The sequence below is a fragment of the Chiloscyllium plagiosum genome, unplaced genomic scaffold (assembly GCF_037043375.1).
Source record: "Chiloscyllium plagiosum isolate Xiang-an unplaced genomic scaffold, Cpla_swu_hap1 HiC_scaffold_42, whole genome shotgun sequence".
Lineage (NCBI taxonomy): Eukaryota > Metazoa > Chordata > Chondrichthyes > Orectolobiformes > Hemiscylliidae > Chiloscyllium > Chiloscyllium plagiosum.
In genome coordinates this window covers 687498-703278 of record NW_028270180.1, presented here as the reverse complement: position 1 = coordinate 703278, position 15781 = coordinate 687498, and the positions used below count along the sequence as shown (strand labels likewise).

At 41.0% G+C, this 15781-nt stretch overlaps 1 protein-coding gene across 8 annotated transcripts in view; it reads right to left on the bottom strand.

Annotated features, from left to right (window-relative positions):
* Positions 1–15781, bottom strand: part of tjp1a (tight junction protein 1a) — a 202861-nt gene that overhangs the window by 70484 nt on the left and 116596 nt on the right. For all 8 annotated transcript variants that reach the window (XM_087982083.1, XM_043680314.2, XM_087982082.1 and 5 more), the window contains 3 exons: positions 14499–14623; positions 9424–9526; positions 1671–1962 (listed from right to left, as the gene is read on the bottom strand). In XM_087982083.1, coding sequence (XP_087838209.1) covers positions 1671–1962; positions 9424–9526; positions 14499–14623 — 520 coding nt within the window. The remainder of the gene's footprint in view (positions 1–1670; positions 1963–9423; positions 9527–14498; positions 14624–15781) is intronic.

Sequence of the window (15781 nt, the reverse complement as noted above, 5' to 3'; positions counted from 1 at the left end):
TACCAGTGATTTTTGAATACCGCATCATACATTCAGCATGTATTATTATGAAGATGTAGGTGTTCTGTACTCGAAAGTTAAAAGCTAGCAGAACTACCTGACAGCCTGTTTGGAACAAGATATAATGTGATCTTTCGTCCAACAACTAGTACAGCTGGTTATCTGGAGACAACAAAAACAAATTTGAATTGGGACAGTTCAAACTATACCCCCCAAAAAAACTAAACACTAATCAAGTTTGAATTTAGTATATTGACAATATTAAAAACCAATGACACAATCCAATGCTGTGGGGTATAAGACCGGGAAAAATTGAACAGTTGAGAAAGAACAGCCAATAGGTCAACAGATGTAGACTGCTCATCAGAAGTGTCTGAGAAGTACCTGTCTGGAGAAGGAGTTTATACAGAGAAAAACATCAACCTGGAGAGCAAGTCTGCAAAGAGAAGATTCGACAGCTGGCTGGTTTTTAAATTGGAATTTTTCAGTAAATGTTAAATCGGGGTTTTTTTTAGACTATTATTTTAGAAGGGAAAATAAAAGATAGGTTAGAGGAAGGAGTTATAAATAGCTGTTAGTTAATTATTCGCTGTTATACTTTAAGAAATAAAGTGGTTACTTTTACTTTAACTAGTTTTTGGCCCCGAAGTTTCACAGATTACTGCACGAGATAAATCTTTTCTGTGTTGCAGGTTTAAATTAAGCAGGAGAGTTTACCCTATGATATAACATTTGATATCCCGGACGAGGCCCCAACTGTTGTGTCATGGAGTAATTCTTTTTAAAAAAGTAAAACCTGTCGAATCTTCTCTTTGCAGATTTGCTCTCCAGGTTGGTGTCAATGTTTTTCTCTGTGCAAGTTCCTTCTCTAGACAGGTTCCTCTCAGACAGTTCTGACTAGGAGTCTACATCTGTTGGTCTTCCTCTCAACTGTTCAATTTTTCCCAGTCTTATACCCCCACAGCATCAGGTTGTGTCACTGGCTTTTAATATTGTCAATATACTAAATTCAAACTTGATGGAGTTTGGTTTTTTTTTTGGATATCATTTAAACAGATTGGCCCAATTCAAATTTGTTTTTGTTGCCTCCAGGCAACCAGCTACACTCACTGCGGGACCAGAAGGTTACATTATATCTTGTTCAAAACACTCGGTGTTGTCAGGTAATTCTGCTAGCTTTTGACTTTAAGGGTACAGTACACCAACATCTGCATAAGCATGAATGAAGATGGTGAATTCTGGAAGATATTCTTGAAAAAAAAAATTAAGCCACACAGAATTCTGCTGATATCTGCTACATAAAGAGTTTCCAGCAATAGTCCCTGGATAGAGGGCAGCTAACCATGATTTCTCCACTGAGCACCATACTGTGCTCATGTGAGAGCTCTGGAGGATAATTATCATTTTGCTCAAGTAATGCTACAATGGTAAGAGATTATACTGAGCACCTATCGCTTATCACTAGCAGAAAAGTGTTAAACATACATACATAAACACCTTGACCAATGACCAGCTTAACAGTGATACTTCATAGTTAGAAGTATTTTATTTTCTCAAGTTTGGTTTAACTGGAGAAATGAGCAATTTTGGCCATAAACATCACATAAATCTGTTCAATCTCAATTTAAGATAATTATCTAACCTTTTGCATTTTCCTGATCAACACTCACCTTCACTCTTCCTAGATTTGACCAATGTCACTTTGATGGGTTTTGGTGGAAGATTTGATGACACTGATCGTCGTTCTGATCTTGGTGACAAGCTTCTCTCTCTGCTCCCTTCTCTCCTCCCAATGCTCCTCTCACTCCGCCTCCCACTGTAGGGACTTGGTCCACTTCTTCCACTTTTTCGATCGTACACTTCCTCTTCCTCATAACTGTCATCCTCAGGTTCTGAAATGGGCTGACGGTCTGGCTCCGGTCTTGAGACTGGCATCTGAATTTTTCGTTTTCTCCTAATTGTCTGAGAACATTAAAAAGTATAGCATCAGTTGACAGATCAAGAGTTCTTACTTTGCCTACTCTTACAGATTTCCATTGAAATGTGTTCAGCGGATAGTGCTCTTGACTTTAAGTCAGGGGATGTGGATTCAAGTCCCACTCTAAACATTTAACCAAATGATCCATATTGGCACTCCAGTTCAGTACTGAGAGAGAGTGCTGCAATGTTACTGCAATCATCTTTTGGATGAGATGTTAAGCTGAGCAGGGCAGTTGTTCCTGTTGTTCTGACCAACATTTGTGTGTCAATATGCACTCAAAAGCAGATGTAGTTGTCTGTCTCACTGCATGGAAACCTACAGCAGTGTTTCCTATAGTGACTAAACTGCAAAAACATGTTATCAGCTGTAAAACAATTTGCTGTTCTGAGGTAGTAATGGTAATACATAAATAGAACTGCAATTGACAATGTTTCCAATCATGATAAAGGAAACACTCTCATTTGAAAGATTTGAATACTTTTTACACCAGAGTTGAGGTGGAGAAAATTTCATTTGGGCTATTTGTGCCTTTCATCTACTAGTAAGGTACTAAGATTCCATACCAAGGTACCCTTGTACCTAAGATGGCACCTTAAGTGATGATTTGTAAACTTTTCACTGTACTCCTGCGACTACACGCAACAATAAATGTAAATTCAATTCAGTAAGGCTATTTCACTCATGCACAATGCTGGGAAACTGAATGCCAACTATTTCAGGCAAGGTGAAACTTTAATAATTCCCAATGAATTACAATTTGAGGCTTTCTCTATGCATGACATTGAGATATTAAAGAGTTCATTTGCTCTGTTGACCTTCAGGAAATTCTATGTCCCGAGGCTAGGATGGGATGTCTCTGATTTGCAGGTAGTCTGTAAGGAAATCACATCCCATCTCTTGGCATTCAAATCCATTTTGCATGGCCAAATTATTCAAAAGCCAGTTACATTGTCATATCCTATAATTTACATTTTCATCCGCTATTCAGAAGTCAATAAGAACATTACAGTTGGAATTTGACTACTGCCCAATAGTTACAAAAAAAGATTGACGACTGATTTGACCATTATGGAATGATTTGCATTACATTGTTTCTCAGGTGAAGTAGTCATTGCATTGTGCCTTGAAAGGCATGTGACTGTGGGGGTTGTCTTGTAGACATTACTAACTGTGATGCAAAGATTTTGTATAAAGGAAGGACTGTTTCCTTGGTTCAGGGAGAGCTTTTGCCACAACCCCATTAGCCCTGCAAGGTGTGTTAAAGGTTCCTCCAGAAAGCTTGTACTGTGTTTAATAAATTTGGTTGTTGTTCACAGAAGTTGACATTGCAGTTGCATCAAGTGCGTAAAGAACTTCAGAAAAAAAAAACTTAACAGCACGAACCACATGGCATGCTCACGTAAGGCAAAGGGCAGTGGAATTTGCCTCCTAATCAACACCCCCGGTGCTCAGAAGTGGTGACCCTGGCAGATCACTGCTCACAGGACCTAGAGTATCCATACTGAAACACCATCCTTATTACTGCCACGAGAGTTCACCTCTGCCATCCTAACAGCAGTCAACATACCACCCCATGCAAAAGTGAAGGCTGGTCTGGATGAAATTTACACCCTGACAAATGCACTTGAGGGTTCATTCATTGCAGCTGGTGACTTCAATCAGGCAAACCTCAAGAGAGTGCTATCAAAATACATCTCTCACCAGAGGATCGCACATTCTTAATTATTGTTACACAACCAAAGATGCCTATCGTTCCACACTTTGGAAAATCAGATCACAATGCTGTGTTCCGCCTCCCACTTTGCAAGCAGAAGTTGAAATGTGAGGACCCAGTACAGAAAGTAGTACAGCGCTGGTCTGAGGCAGAAGAGGAGCTTCTGCAGGACTGCATGGAATTGGTGGACTGGTCCACATGAGAACTCTATTGCAATGAGAATGCTAGGCAAAGGTGAGGACTGCAGATGCTGGAGATCAGAGTCAAGATTAGAGTGGTGCTGGAAAAGCACAGCAGGTCAGACAGCATCAGAGGACTAGGATAATCGACGTTTCGGGGTCCTGAAGGGGATGGGCACATTAGAAATGTGGAACTTATTCAAGGAAAAGCTCCTGTGTGTCCTAGAAAATTATGTACCTGTCAGGCAGGGAGGAAGCTGTAGCGTGCGGGAGCAGTGGTTTACGAAGGAAGTGAAATCTCTGGTCAAGAGGAAGAAGGCGGCTTATGTTAGGATGAGATGTGAAGGCTCAGTTAGGGCGCTTGAGGGTTACAAGGTAGCCAGGAAAGACCTAAAGAGAGAGCTCAGAAGAGCCTGGAGGAGACATGAGAAGTTGTTGGCAGATAGGATCAGGGTAAACCCTAAGGTTTTCTATAGGTATTTAAGGAATAAACGAATGATGAGTGTAAGATTAGGGCCAATCAAGGATAGTAGTGGGAAGTTGTGTGTGGAGTCAGAGGAGATAGGGGAAGCACTAAATGAATATTTTTCGACAGTATTCATTCTAGAAAACGACAATGTTGTCGAGGAGAATACTGAGATACAGGCTACTAGACTAGGTGGGATTGAGGTTCACAAGGAAGAGGTATTAGAAATGTTGCAGAGTGTGAAAATAGTAAGTCCCCTGGGCTGGATGGGATCCTCTGGGAAGCCAGGGAGGAGATTGCTGAGCCTTTGGCATTGATCTTTAAATCATCATTGTGTACAGGAATAGTGCCAGAAGACTGGAGGATAGCAAATGTGGTTCCCCTGTTCAAGAAGGGGAATAGAGACAACCCTGGTAATTATAGACCAATGAGTCTTACTTCAGTTGTTGGTAAAAAGTGTTGGAAAAGGTTATAAGAGATAGGATTTATAATCATCTAGAAAAGAATAATTTGATTAGGGATAGTCAGCACGGTTTTGTGAAGGGTAGGTCGTGCCTCACAAAACTTATTGCGTTCTTTGAGAAGGTGACCAAACAGGTAGATGAGAGTAAATCGGTTGATGTGGTGTATATGGATCTCAGCAAGGCATTTGATAAGGTTCCCCACAGTAGCCTATTGTACAAAAAGCAGAGGAATGGGATTGTGGGAGATATAGCAGTTTGGATCAATAATTAGTGAGCTGAAAGACGACAGTGGGTGGTGCTTGATGGGAAATGTTCGTCCTGGAGTCCAGTTACTAGCGGTTACTGCAAGAGTCGGTGTTGGGTCCACTGCTGTACGTCATTTCTGTAAACGACCTGGATGAGGGCGTAGAAGGGTGGGTTAGTAAATTTGCAAACGACACGAAGGTTGGTGGAGTTGTGGATAGTGACGAAGGATGTTGTGGGTTACAGAGAGACATAGATAAGCTGCACAGCTGGGCTGAGAGGTGGCAAACGGAGTTTAATGCGGACAAGTGTGAGGTGATTCACTTTGGTCAGAGTAACCGGAATGCAAAGTACTAATGGTAAGGGCTAATGGTAAGATTCTTGGTAGCGTAGATGAGCAGAGAGATCTCTGTGTCCATGTACACAGATCCTTGAAAGTTGCCACCCAGGCTGACAGGGTTGTTAAGGAGGCACACAGTGTTTTAGCTTTTATGAATAGAGGGACCAAGTTCCAGAACCATGAGGTTATGCTGCAGCTGTACAAAACTCTGGTGCGGCCACACTTGGAATACTGTGTACAGTTCTGGTCACCGCATTATAAGGATGTGGAAGCTTTGGAAAGGGTGCAAAGGAGATTTACTAGGATGTTGCCTGGTATGGAGGGAAGGTCTTACGATGAAAGGCTGAGGGACTTGAGGCTGTTTTCGTTAGAGAGAAGGTGGCTGAGGTGACTTAATAGAGACATAAGATAATCAGAGGGTTAGATAGGGTGGATAGGGACAGCCTTTTTCCAGCGATGGTGATGGCGAGCACGAGGGGGCATAGCTATAAATTGAGGGGTGATAGATATAGGGCAGATGTCAGAGGTAGTTTCTTTACTCAGTAGTAAGGGTATGGAATGCTTTGCCTGCAACGGTAGTAGATTCATCAACTTTAAGTACATTTAAGTCGTCATTGGACGAGCACATGAACGTACATGGAATAGTGTAGATTAGATGGGCTTCAGATTGGTATAACAGGTTGGCGCAACATCGAGGGCCGAAGGGCCTGTACTGCGCTGTAATGTTCTATAAATCAGGAAATCTACGGCCTACTGAAGACTCGGCATGCGGTGCCCAAGTCAGACGACCTGGACATTTACAGGAAATGTGTAAAGCCATTAGAGATACCAAGAGGCGAACCGGACTAAATTTGAATCCCAAACTAATCATACAAACACCTGTCATCTGTGGAAAGGCCTACACAACATAACAGGCTGCAAAATGAAGCAGAACAGCAGACAAAAACGCATCCTGTCCTAATGTGTTCAAGTCATTTTACTGAGTTTGAATATAATGTTCGTGAAATGGTGTCACTGCCCAGATAGCCTCAGATGCACCTGTTCCTTCTGTCATCACTGCAGACATCCATGGGTTCACTCAATAGTGAACGCACAGAAAGCAAGTGGCTCGGATAGAGTACCTGGCTGTGCACTCAGATCCTGCGTGGACCAAACGATCAGAGTATTTGCTGACATCTTTAACCTCTTCTTCTTACAATTTGAAGATCCCATCTGCTTCAAGACCACCAACATCATCCCATACTAAAGAAAACACATGCAATGTGCCTCCATGTCTACTGCCAGGGCCTCTGACCTCCATAATCATGAAGTATTTGAAAGGTTTGTCATGGCTCAAATCAACTCTCAACTCCCAGCCTGACTCGATCCATTACAATTTGCCTACGGGTCCAACAGATCATTGGCAGACACCATCTCCCTAGCCCTACACTCATCCTTAGAACATCTGGATAATAAGGATATCCATGTCAGGCTTCTACTATTGACCACAGCTCCACCTTCAACTTCAGAATCCCAACCAAACTCTGAGGCCTAGATCTCTGCTCCGCCCTTAGCAACTGGATCCTCACTTTCCTGACCCACAAACCACAAGCAAAGAATGGCAACAGTATCTCCTCCATGACAATCCTTAACACTCGCATCCCACATACTTAGCCACTTACAGTACTCTCTATACACTCCTGACTGTGTAGCCAAAGTTAACCCAAACTCCATCTACAAGTTCTTTTACGACACCATCATTGTAGGCCAGATATCAAACAATGACATTACTGAATGCAGGAATGAGACAGAGTGCTTGGTGATGTGGTGCAAAGACAACAATCTCTCAGTCAATGTCAGCAAAATGAAAGATCGACTTCAGGAAGCAAGGAGGAAGGCATGCCTCTAACTACATCAATGGAGCTGAGGCAAAAATGGTCAATAGCATCAAGTTCTGATCACCAATAATCTGTCCTGGACCACACATGTTGATGAGACGGTCAAGGCGGCACAAAAATGTCTCTACTTCCACAGGAGGCTAAGGAAATTTGGCATGTCCATAAGGACTCTCATCAGCTTTTATAAATATACCATAGACAGCATTCTACCTGGATGCATCATAGCTTGCTATAGCAACTGTTCTGCCCTGGATCATAAGAAACGACACAGTTGTGAATACAGCCCGCACTTTTAGGCAGGAGTGTAGTGCTGGAAAAGCACTGCAGGTCAGGCAGCATCTGAGGAGCAGGAGAATTGACATTTCGGGCATAAGCCCTTCATCAGGAATCTTATGCCCGAAACATCAATTCTCCTGCTCCTCAAATGCTGCCTGATCTGCTGTGCTTTTCCAGCACTACACGCTCAACTCTGATCTTCAGCATCTGCAGTCTTCACTTGCACTGCACTATCAGGCGAGCCAATTTACACTTCACGATACCTTGGTAAAACAGCCAACATGAAAGACCCTTCCTACCCCAGTTATATTCTGTTCCAACCTCTTCTGTCAGGCAGTACATACAAAAGCTTAAACACATGCTAACAGATTCAAGAACAGTTTCTTCCCTGTTGTTGTTAGACTTCTGAACTGACCTCTCAAATTTCAAATCTCATGTTGACCTTGCTCTTGATTTCACTCAAAGATCATAGGATGATTGAACAGTGTGTTATGATCTGCCTGTACTGCATGCAAAACAAGCCTTTTCACTTTACTTGGGTACACATGACAAAGATTAATGAAACCAATGAAGAACAACCTGTACTGGGCTGTGATGAATACTGTTGCCAATGCAGGGAGGTAGTGACATAGTTGGGATAATAGTTACCTTAAAAAGATCATTGTACCGTATACATTATTCAAGCTCACAAATGGACAGGAATGTGATGTTTACCTCAAATTACCCTGGAAAGGTGAGATGTTTCAAAACATGAGTAAGTGAAACAGTAATTTCACCCTGCTATACTGCAACAGCAACATGAACGCATTCTTCACAAACAGAATACTGCAATCAAGCCAAAAAAACACACTGCCTAACATACTAATGATTAATGTGATTTGAGAGTTGCATTGTCAGTGCAATGCCAAGCTTGCAGGGTGTAAATTTGAGGCTGGAGGATCAGTGTGTTCTTTCACTGTTTGCAACAGCTTACGCTTATAAAACTCAGAACGTAGTGTCCTCCATCAGATGTGATTTTGAGTTGGACAGCCTTGACTGTGTTAAGAGTTACACTAACAACCAATTTTAGATCAAGTCTGGCTCACTTGCACATGCTAGAAGCAATCTGTCCTGACTTTTGAAGACAGAAAGAACAAGAACAAGAACATGCAGTGCATCTTTTTCAACTAACAAGAGTTTAGGGAACTGCCATTCCCTGGTGCACTCCTCGTAGACCTTGTGCTTTGATCAAAATCAAAACGCCTGGTTTGAAATTGAGGTTGAGCAGTTAACTGTTAGCTGGTGCACTCTTCATAGCAATGCCTTTACCAATCAATCAGTATCCTCCACTCAATAGTATAAACTGCTGTTCCCTTGAGATTTGGCATTCTCGTGATTCTGTCAAGTGCAGAACTAAAAGCTTTGACAGCATTTGTTTAAGCAATGCTCTTATTCTGTCCTTTCAAGCCTCCATATAAACATTCTTGCAACTTCAGCATTTATATTGTTAACCTATCCTTTTGCACTCATGACCTTTGTTTGCATTTGCTCCAAAGAGATAATCCCCTGAACTAAACAGCTCTTGTTTAAGTTGATTGTTTCGTATAATTGCAATACAAATGCTTGGAGTTCAGCGAATTAGGTTTACATAGTACTAGACCCCATGTAGTGTCTGCACTTCCATACTTCCTATTGGGACAGGACTGTTAAATGAAGATGTTGTGACATGTGAAACAGGCAACAACATAATTCCAATATTATGATCTACAATTCCAATAAAATTGATGAAAAATACACATATTAGCAAATGTATCTAATAATGCTTCCCATTGTCTGTTAAATGCAGTGACAGCTTTCACTAAATCGATTGTCTGAACAGAATTAAACTTTGTAACTTTACTTACAATTTTTGCATTCTTTCCACTTTTCCGTAGCTGCTGGACAGCAAAAGCATGTTCAACATTATCCATTGAAACTCCATTAACCATCGCGACCCGATCATTCTCACTGCCAAAACAAAAACATATGAACTGACACAAACAGCACTTAACAAACCACTGCATAGGTAAAGGTTGACAAATATAACTTCTTCCATTTGCTTCTCATGCACACCTGAACAGAGGATTTTGGGTTTTTTTTCCCCATTACCATTGCAAACAGGGAAAGCGCTTTTAACATTGGACTTCTCACAGTCAACCTTCATTTTGTTCAATGGAAGTCTTCGGTCATTTTGCAGTTAAATGAGCCAAGTTAGCATTCACAGATGAAACAAAACCTCCCTTGATCCAATCCAAGCATTCTTTTTAAAAATTATTGCATGTAGTGTTACCAGAGGGAGTTTTATTGCAAATCCAACCCAAAACAGTGATACGCTTTATAACTTTAATGCAGAGATGGCCCATTTGCCAAGAAAGTTAATGACAAAAGCTGTCCATTAAATAAGCAATGCTAGTTTACAGCAGATTTGCTTAACTTCAAATTATTGCTTATACTTAAGAGAGTCTCCTCTGTATTATAAATGTTTTAATTTAACATCAGAACAGGAATAGGCCAGTCAGCCAGCTGAACCTGCACCATCATTTGATATGATCATCGTTGATTGAATTACTTCAATGCCTTTACCCACCTCATCCCCCCATAGCCCTGTACACTATTCGTAATCAGAAATTTATCAATCTATCAATCCTTACTTTAAATATATTCAAATATGGGGCTTGAAACTCTGCACAATACTCCTAATGTGGCCTGACCAGAGCCTTATGAAGCCTCAAATGGACATCCATGCTTTTTATATTCGCGCCATATTGAGCTTCCAAAGCCCTAAGTGGTAGAGAATGCGCAAGATTCGCAACCTTCTGCACATCACAGACCTAAAATGACACTCCCTGCCCCAACTCTTATTTTTGAATTGTGCCCACTGGTTCTAACTTCCCAACATCTTACCTTCATCCACCTTGCATCATGATTCGGAGACACTGATGATGGACTGGGGTGTACAAAGTTAAAAATCGCACAACACCAGGCTATAGTCCAACAGGTTTATTTGGAAACACTAGCTTTCAGAGCATTGTTCCTTCACCAGGTGGTTGTGGAGAAGATTGTAAACCTTTGCTATAAATTCTGTGTTTTACAATGTGATGTAACTGAAATTATATATTGAAAAAGACCTGGTTTGTTTAAGTTTTTCATCTTTCAGAATGACCATGGTGGTTTCAGTTCTTTCATATGTAAATCACAATTTTTTTTTTTAAAAAGTTACATTCTCAACTGACCTTTAACAATTGGTGTCATGTCAGCCCAGATAATGTATTGAAGGTGTTAACTCCCTATGAGAGGCTGTCCACAATGGTCAGACTGATTCTAATCTAAAAAATGGATTTATAGAATCTCACATGGATTCATGCAGTTTTTGAGGAAAGTAAAATGTAATTCTACAAGTACAAAGTACAACTTATATGCTTATGTGTGCATTTGCGTGCGATGATGGTGGTGGTTGTGGGGGGGGTTTATGAGTGTCTGTGAGAGGGTGAGAGCATGTGCAAAGGGGTTTAGTCTGTGAGAGGGTGCGCGTGAAAGCGCGTGTGTGCGCGAGTCCATCTGTCTGGGAGTGTGTATAGTGCAATGGGGTCACCTGGAGTGTGGCATGAACCAAAGGTCATGGTTGAGGCCATCCCCATGGGTACCGAAGTAAAATTACATTTTGCTTTGCTCAAAAACTGCATGAATCCGTGTAAGATTCTGTAAATCCGTTTTTTTAGATTAGAATCTGTGTGACCATTGTGGACAGCCTCACACAGGGAGTTAACACCTTCAATACATTATTTGGGCCAACATGACACCAATTGTTGACGTTCACTTGAGAATGTAACTTTAAAAAAAATTTTGTGATTTACATATAAAAGAACGAAAACCACCATGGTCATTCTAAAAGATGAGAGACTTAAACAAGCCAGGTCTTTTTCAATATATAATTTCAGTTACATCACATTGTAAACCTTTGCTATAAATTCTGTGTCTTACAATCTTATCCCCCACAACCACCTGATGAAGGAGCAGTGCTCCGAAAGCTAGTGCTTCCAAATAAACCTGTTGGACTAGAACCTGGTGTTGTGTGATTTTTAAACTTTGTCCACCTTGCGTGTCTCTTTTAAATATTGGTACATTTTAATGAGATTACCTCCCTCTCTTTGAAACTCTAGAATATACAGGCCTGGTTTGCCCAATGTCTTTTCAGAGGATAGTCCCGCCATCTTAGGAACAAGTCTCACGAACTACTGTTGCACTTCGAAAGTAATGACACCTTTTCTGAGATAAGGAGAACAAAGCATGGAGAGAAGCTTGGCTTGTCTGGCAGAAAGCAGAGGGTGGGGATAAAAGGGTTTTTCTCAGGATGGTAGCCAGTGACAAGTGGTGTTCCGCAAGGTCCAGTATTGGGACCACAACTTTTCACGTTATACATTAACAATCTAGATGAAGGAATTGAGGGCATTCTGGCTAAGTTTGCAGACAATACAAAGATAGGTAGTGGGACAGATAGTATTGAGGAGGCAGGGAAGCTGCAGGAGGATTTGAATAGGTTAGGAGAGTGGGCAAAGAAGTGACAGATGGAAAACAACATTAGAAAGTGAGACAATATACTGACCTTGGAGCATGTTCAAAGGAGGTTCCTGAGAATGATCCCAGGGATGAAAAGCTGAACATATGAGGAACATTTGAGGACTCTGGGTCTATACTCTATGCAGTTTAGAAGGACAAGGTGGGATCTGACTGAAACTTACAAAATCCTGAATGGCCTGGACAGGGTGGACGTTGGGAAGATGTTTCCATTGGTATGATAGACTAGGAGCAGAGGGCACAGCCTTCAAGTAAAGGGAAGACCCTTTAGAACGGAGATAAGGAGAAACTTCTTCAACCAGAGTTCATGGTCATGGAAGGCTGTGGAGGCCATGTCATTGAATATATTTAAGACTGAGATAGATAGGTGCTTGATTTTCAAGGAGATCAAGGGTTACAGAGAGAAGGCAGGAGGATGGATTTGGGAAACCCAGCAGCTACGGCTGAATGACAGCGCAGAATTGATGGGCTGAACAGCCTAATAAAATCTAGGAGCAGGAGGCGGCCATCCAAGCCCTTCGAGTCTGCTCCACCATTCAGTAAGATCATGGCTGGTCTTTTCAGATCCACTTACCCACGCTCTCACCATGTCACTTAACTCCCTTGTTGTTCAAAAAAAATCTACTTGAGCTTTAAAAACATTTACTTAAGTAGCATCAACTACTTCACTGGGAAAGTAGTTCCCTAGATTAACATCCCTCTGGGTGAAGAAGTTCTTTCTCAATTCAGTCCTAAATCTGCTCCCTCTAACCTCGAGGCTGTGCCCTCTTGACCTAGCTTCACCTGCCAGTGGAAACACCCTCTCTACTTCTATCTTATCTATTCCCTTCATAGTTTCATATGTTTCTATAAGATTCCCCCCTCATTCTCTGCTCATATGACTTATGGTCTTAAAACTACACTAAGTACTCCAGCTGCAGTCCAATCAAGATCCAACACAATGAGTTATTGACAAGGACACCAAGTACATGAACATAATAGCACACTACAGGCCCTTCGGCTCTCGATGTTGCACCAATCTGTGAAACCAATCTGAACCATCTAACCCACACTATTCAATTTGCATCCATTTGCCTATCCAATGACCATTTAAATGCCCTTAAAGTTGGCAAGTCTACTACTGTTGCAGGCAGTGTGCACTACGCCTCTACTACTCTGAGTAAAGAAACTACCTCTGACACCTATTTATATCTATCACCCCTCAATTTAAAGTTATGTCCCCTCATACTAGCCATCGCCATCCGAGGAAAAAGGCTCTTTGTCCAACCTATCTAACCCTCGAATCATATGTCTCAACTATGTTACCCCTTGATCTCCTTCTCTCTAACGACAACAGCCTTAAGTCCCTTAGCCTTTCCTCTTAAAACCTTCCCTCCATACCAGGTAACATCCTAGTAAATCTTCTCTATACCCTTTCACATCCTTCCTATAATGAGGTGACCAGAACTGTACGCAACACTCCAAATGTGGCTGCTCCAGAGTTTTGTACAGTGCAGCATGACTTCTTGGTTCCAAAACTCAATCCCTCTACCAATAAAAGCTAACACACCATATACCTTAACAACCTTATCAACCTGGTGGCAACTTTCAAGGATCTATGTACCTGGAGACTGAGATCTCTCTGCTCATCTACACTGCCAAGAATCTTACCATTAGCTGAGTACTCTTTATTCCTGTTTCTCATTCCAAAGTGGATCACCTCACACTTTTCCGTATTAAACTCAATTTACGACCTCTCAGCCCAGCTCTGCAGCTTATCTATGTCCCTCTGTAACCTATAACAGCCTCCATCACTATCTACAACTCCACCAACCTTAGTGTCATCCGCAAATTCACTAATCCATCCCTCTATACCCTCAACCAGGTCATTTATAAAAATTATAAACAGTGGCCCCAAAACAAATCCTTGCGGTACCCCACTCGTAACTGAACTCCAGGATGAATATTTCCCATCAACCACCACCCTCTGTCTTCTTTCAGCTAGCCAATTTCTGATCCAATTTCTGCTAAATCACCCACAATCCATGCCTCCATATTTTGTGCAGTAGCCTACCATGGGGAATCTTATTTTACTGAAGTATATCTACACTTCCCAGGGTAATTGAGAAGTAATTGATAGATTACAAATTTAGAAAATACAATCAATAGTGAAACAAAAGCAGAAATCACTAGAAAAATTCAGGTCTGGCAGCATCAGTGCGAGAAAGGGAAGTTAACCTTGAGTTCAGTGACCCTTCTTGAGAACACAGTCAACAGTGTATTGATTACATCCAATATTTAGCATTACTTGCTAACAATAAGGGCAACAATCACACAAGTTCATCAGATGGTAAGAGAGGAGAAATTATGTGGTTAATGTACTCACTGTAGCAATCCTTCAGCAGGGCCTCCTTTCAAAACATCAGAAATTACAATTGAAGTTTCCCCACTTTGGAAATGTGGATTATCTTTTCCTCCGGATATGGCAATTCCAAACCCAAATCCAGGAGCCTAAAGTTCAATGAAAGGGGCAAACAACATTGTGACATGCAAATGGCAACTTTCAATATTAACTAAAAACAATAACAGAAATTGGAGGAGAAACTCAGCAGACTGCATCTATGGACATACAGTTCTGTTCTTAAGAAGGCTACTAGACTTGAAACATTAACTCTGCTTTCTTTCCATTGATACTACAAAGCCTGCTAAATTTCTCTAGCAATTTCTACTAGAGCTCTTTATTTTAATCCAGTAACTACCTTGTTGATGCAATGGTTAACACCTAATAATATTGCCTCAGATGGGCCACAACATAAGAAACATTAAACCAGGTCCATAAATAAAGGGCAAAGCTTTACTATCCCCTTTCCCACTATCTTGCCAAGTGATTTTTTGATCCATAATCATATTTGATTTTCCAAATATTGTATCCACTTCCATCTGCCTCACTTTTTGACTAGTTGTTATCCATAGAATTTATATGACTCAAATACTCAAGCAGAAGAATCAGCATGAAGAGGCATTATCTGACAGATCATTCAAGATGCAAGGGGGGATAAAAAAGCATTGGATGACAAGATGCTTTTACAACTGTGCTCATGCGCTTCAAAGACTACAGTATAATATCTGAGCTTTGGTTTTGCTCAGTACTTACTATATTTTTCATGCTGATCTGCTGATAGGCAGAGGCAGAAGCAACAGGGGATGTCAATGGTTCCATTATGGCACAATGAAAGCAAGATATCCACAGTAAAGTACCACGTCATATAACAATTTCAACTCGGCTCAATAATCAGCTTCCAGTTTTTCATTGCATTATTACAGGCCAAATGAAACAGGAGTGACTAAGAACTGCTTTCCAAGGCTGTTTGATCTTTGAAATAAATTTCATTACCTGCAGTTACTATAGTAATAGTTAGAGCTGCAATTTAGTCCACTGGACATGCATCCAGAGGTAAATGGACTGAAAATCATTTCAAGCTTGTTGCTGTAAATGGGAAACAACTGAAGTGATACACTTGAAGTGAAAACCAAAGCTGACAGGTAGTTCAAGTCATCAACAAAATTAAATTAATACACTTACATATGACAAAAACATCAAATATTCAGTGTAAATCAACTCCTTGCAGAGTCTGAATGGCAAATTAGACTTGAAATGACAACTGAAGC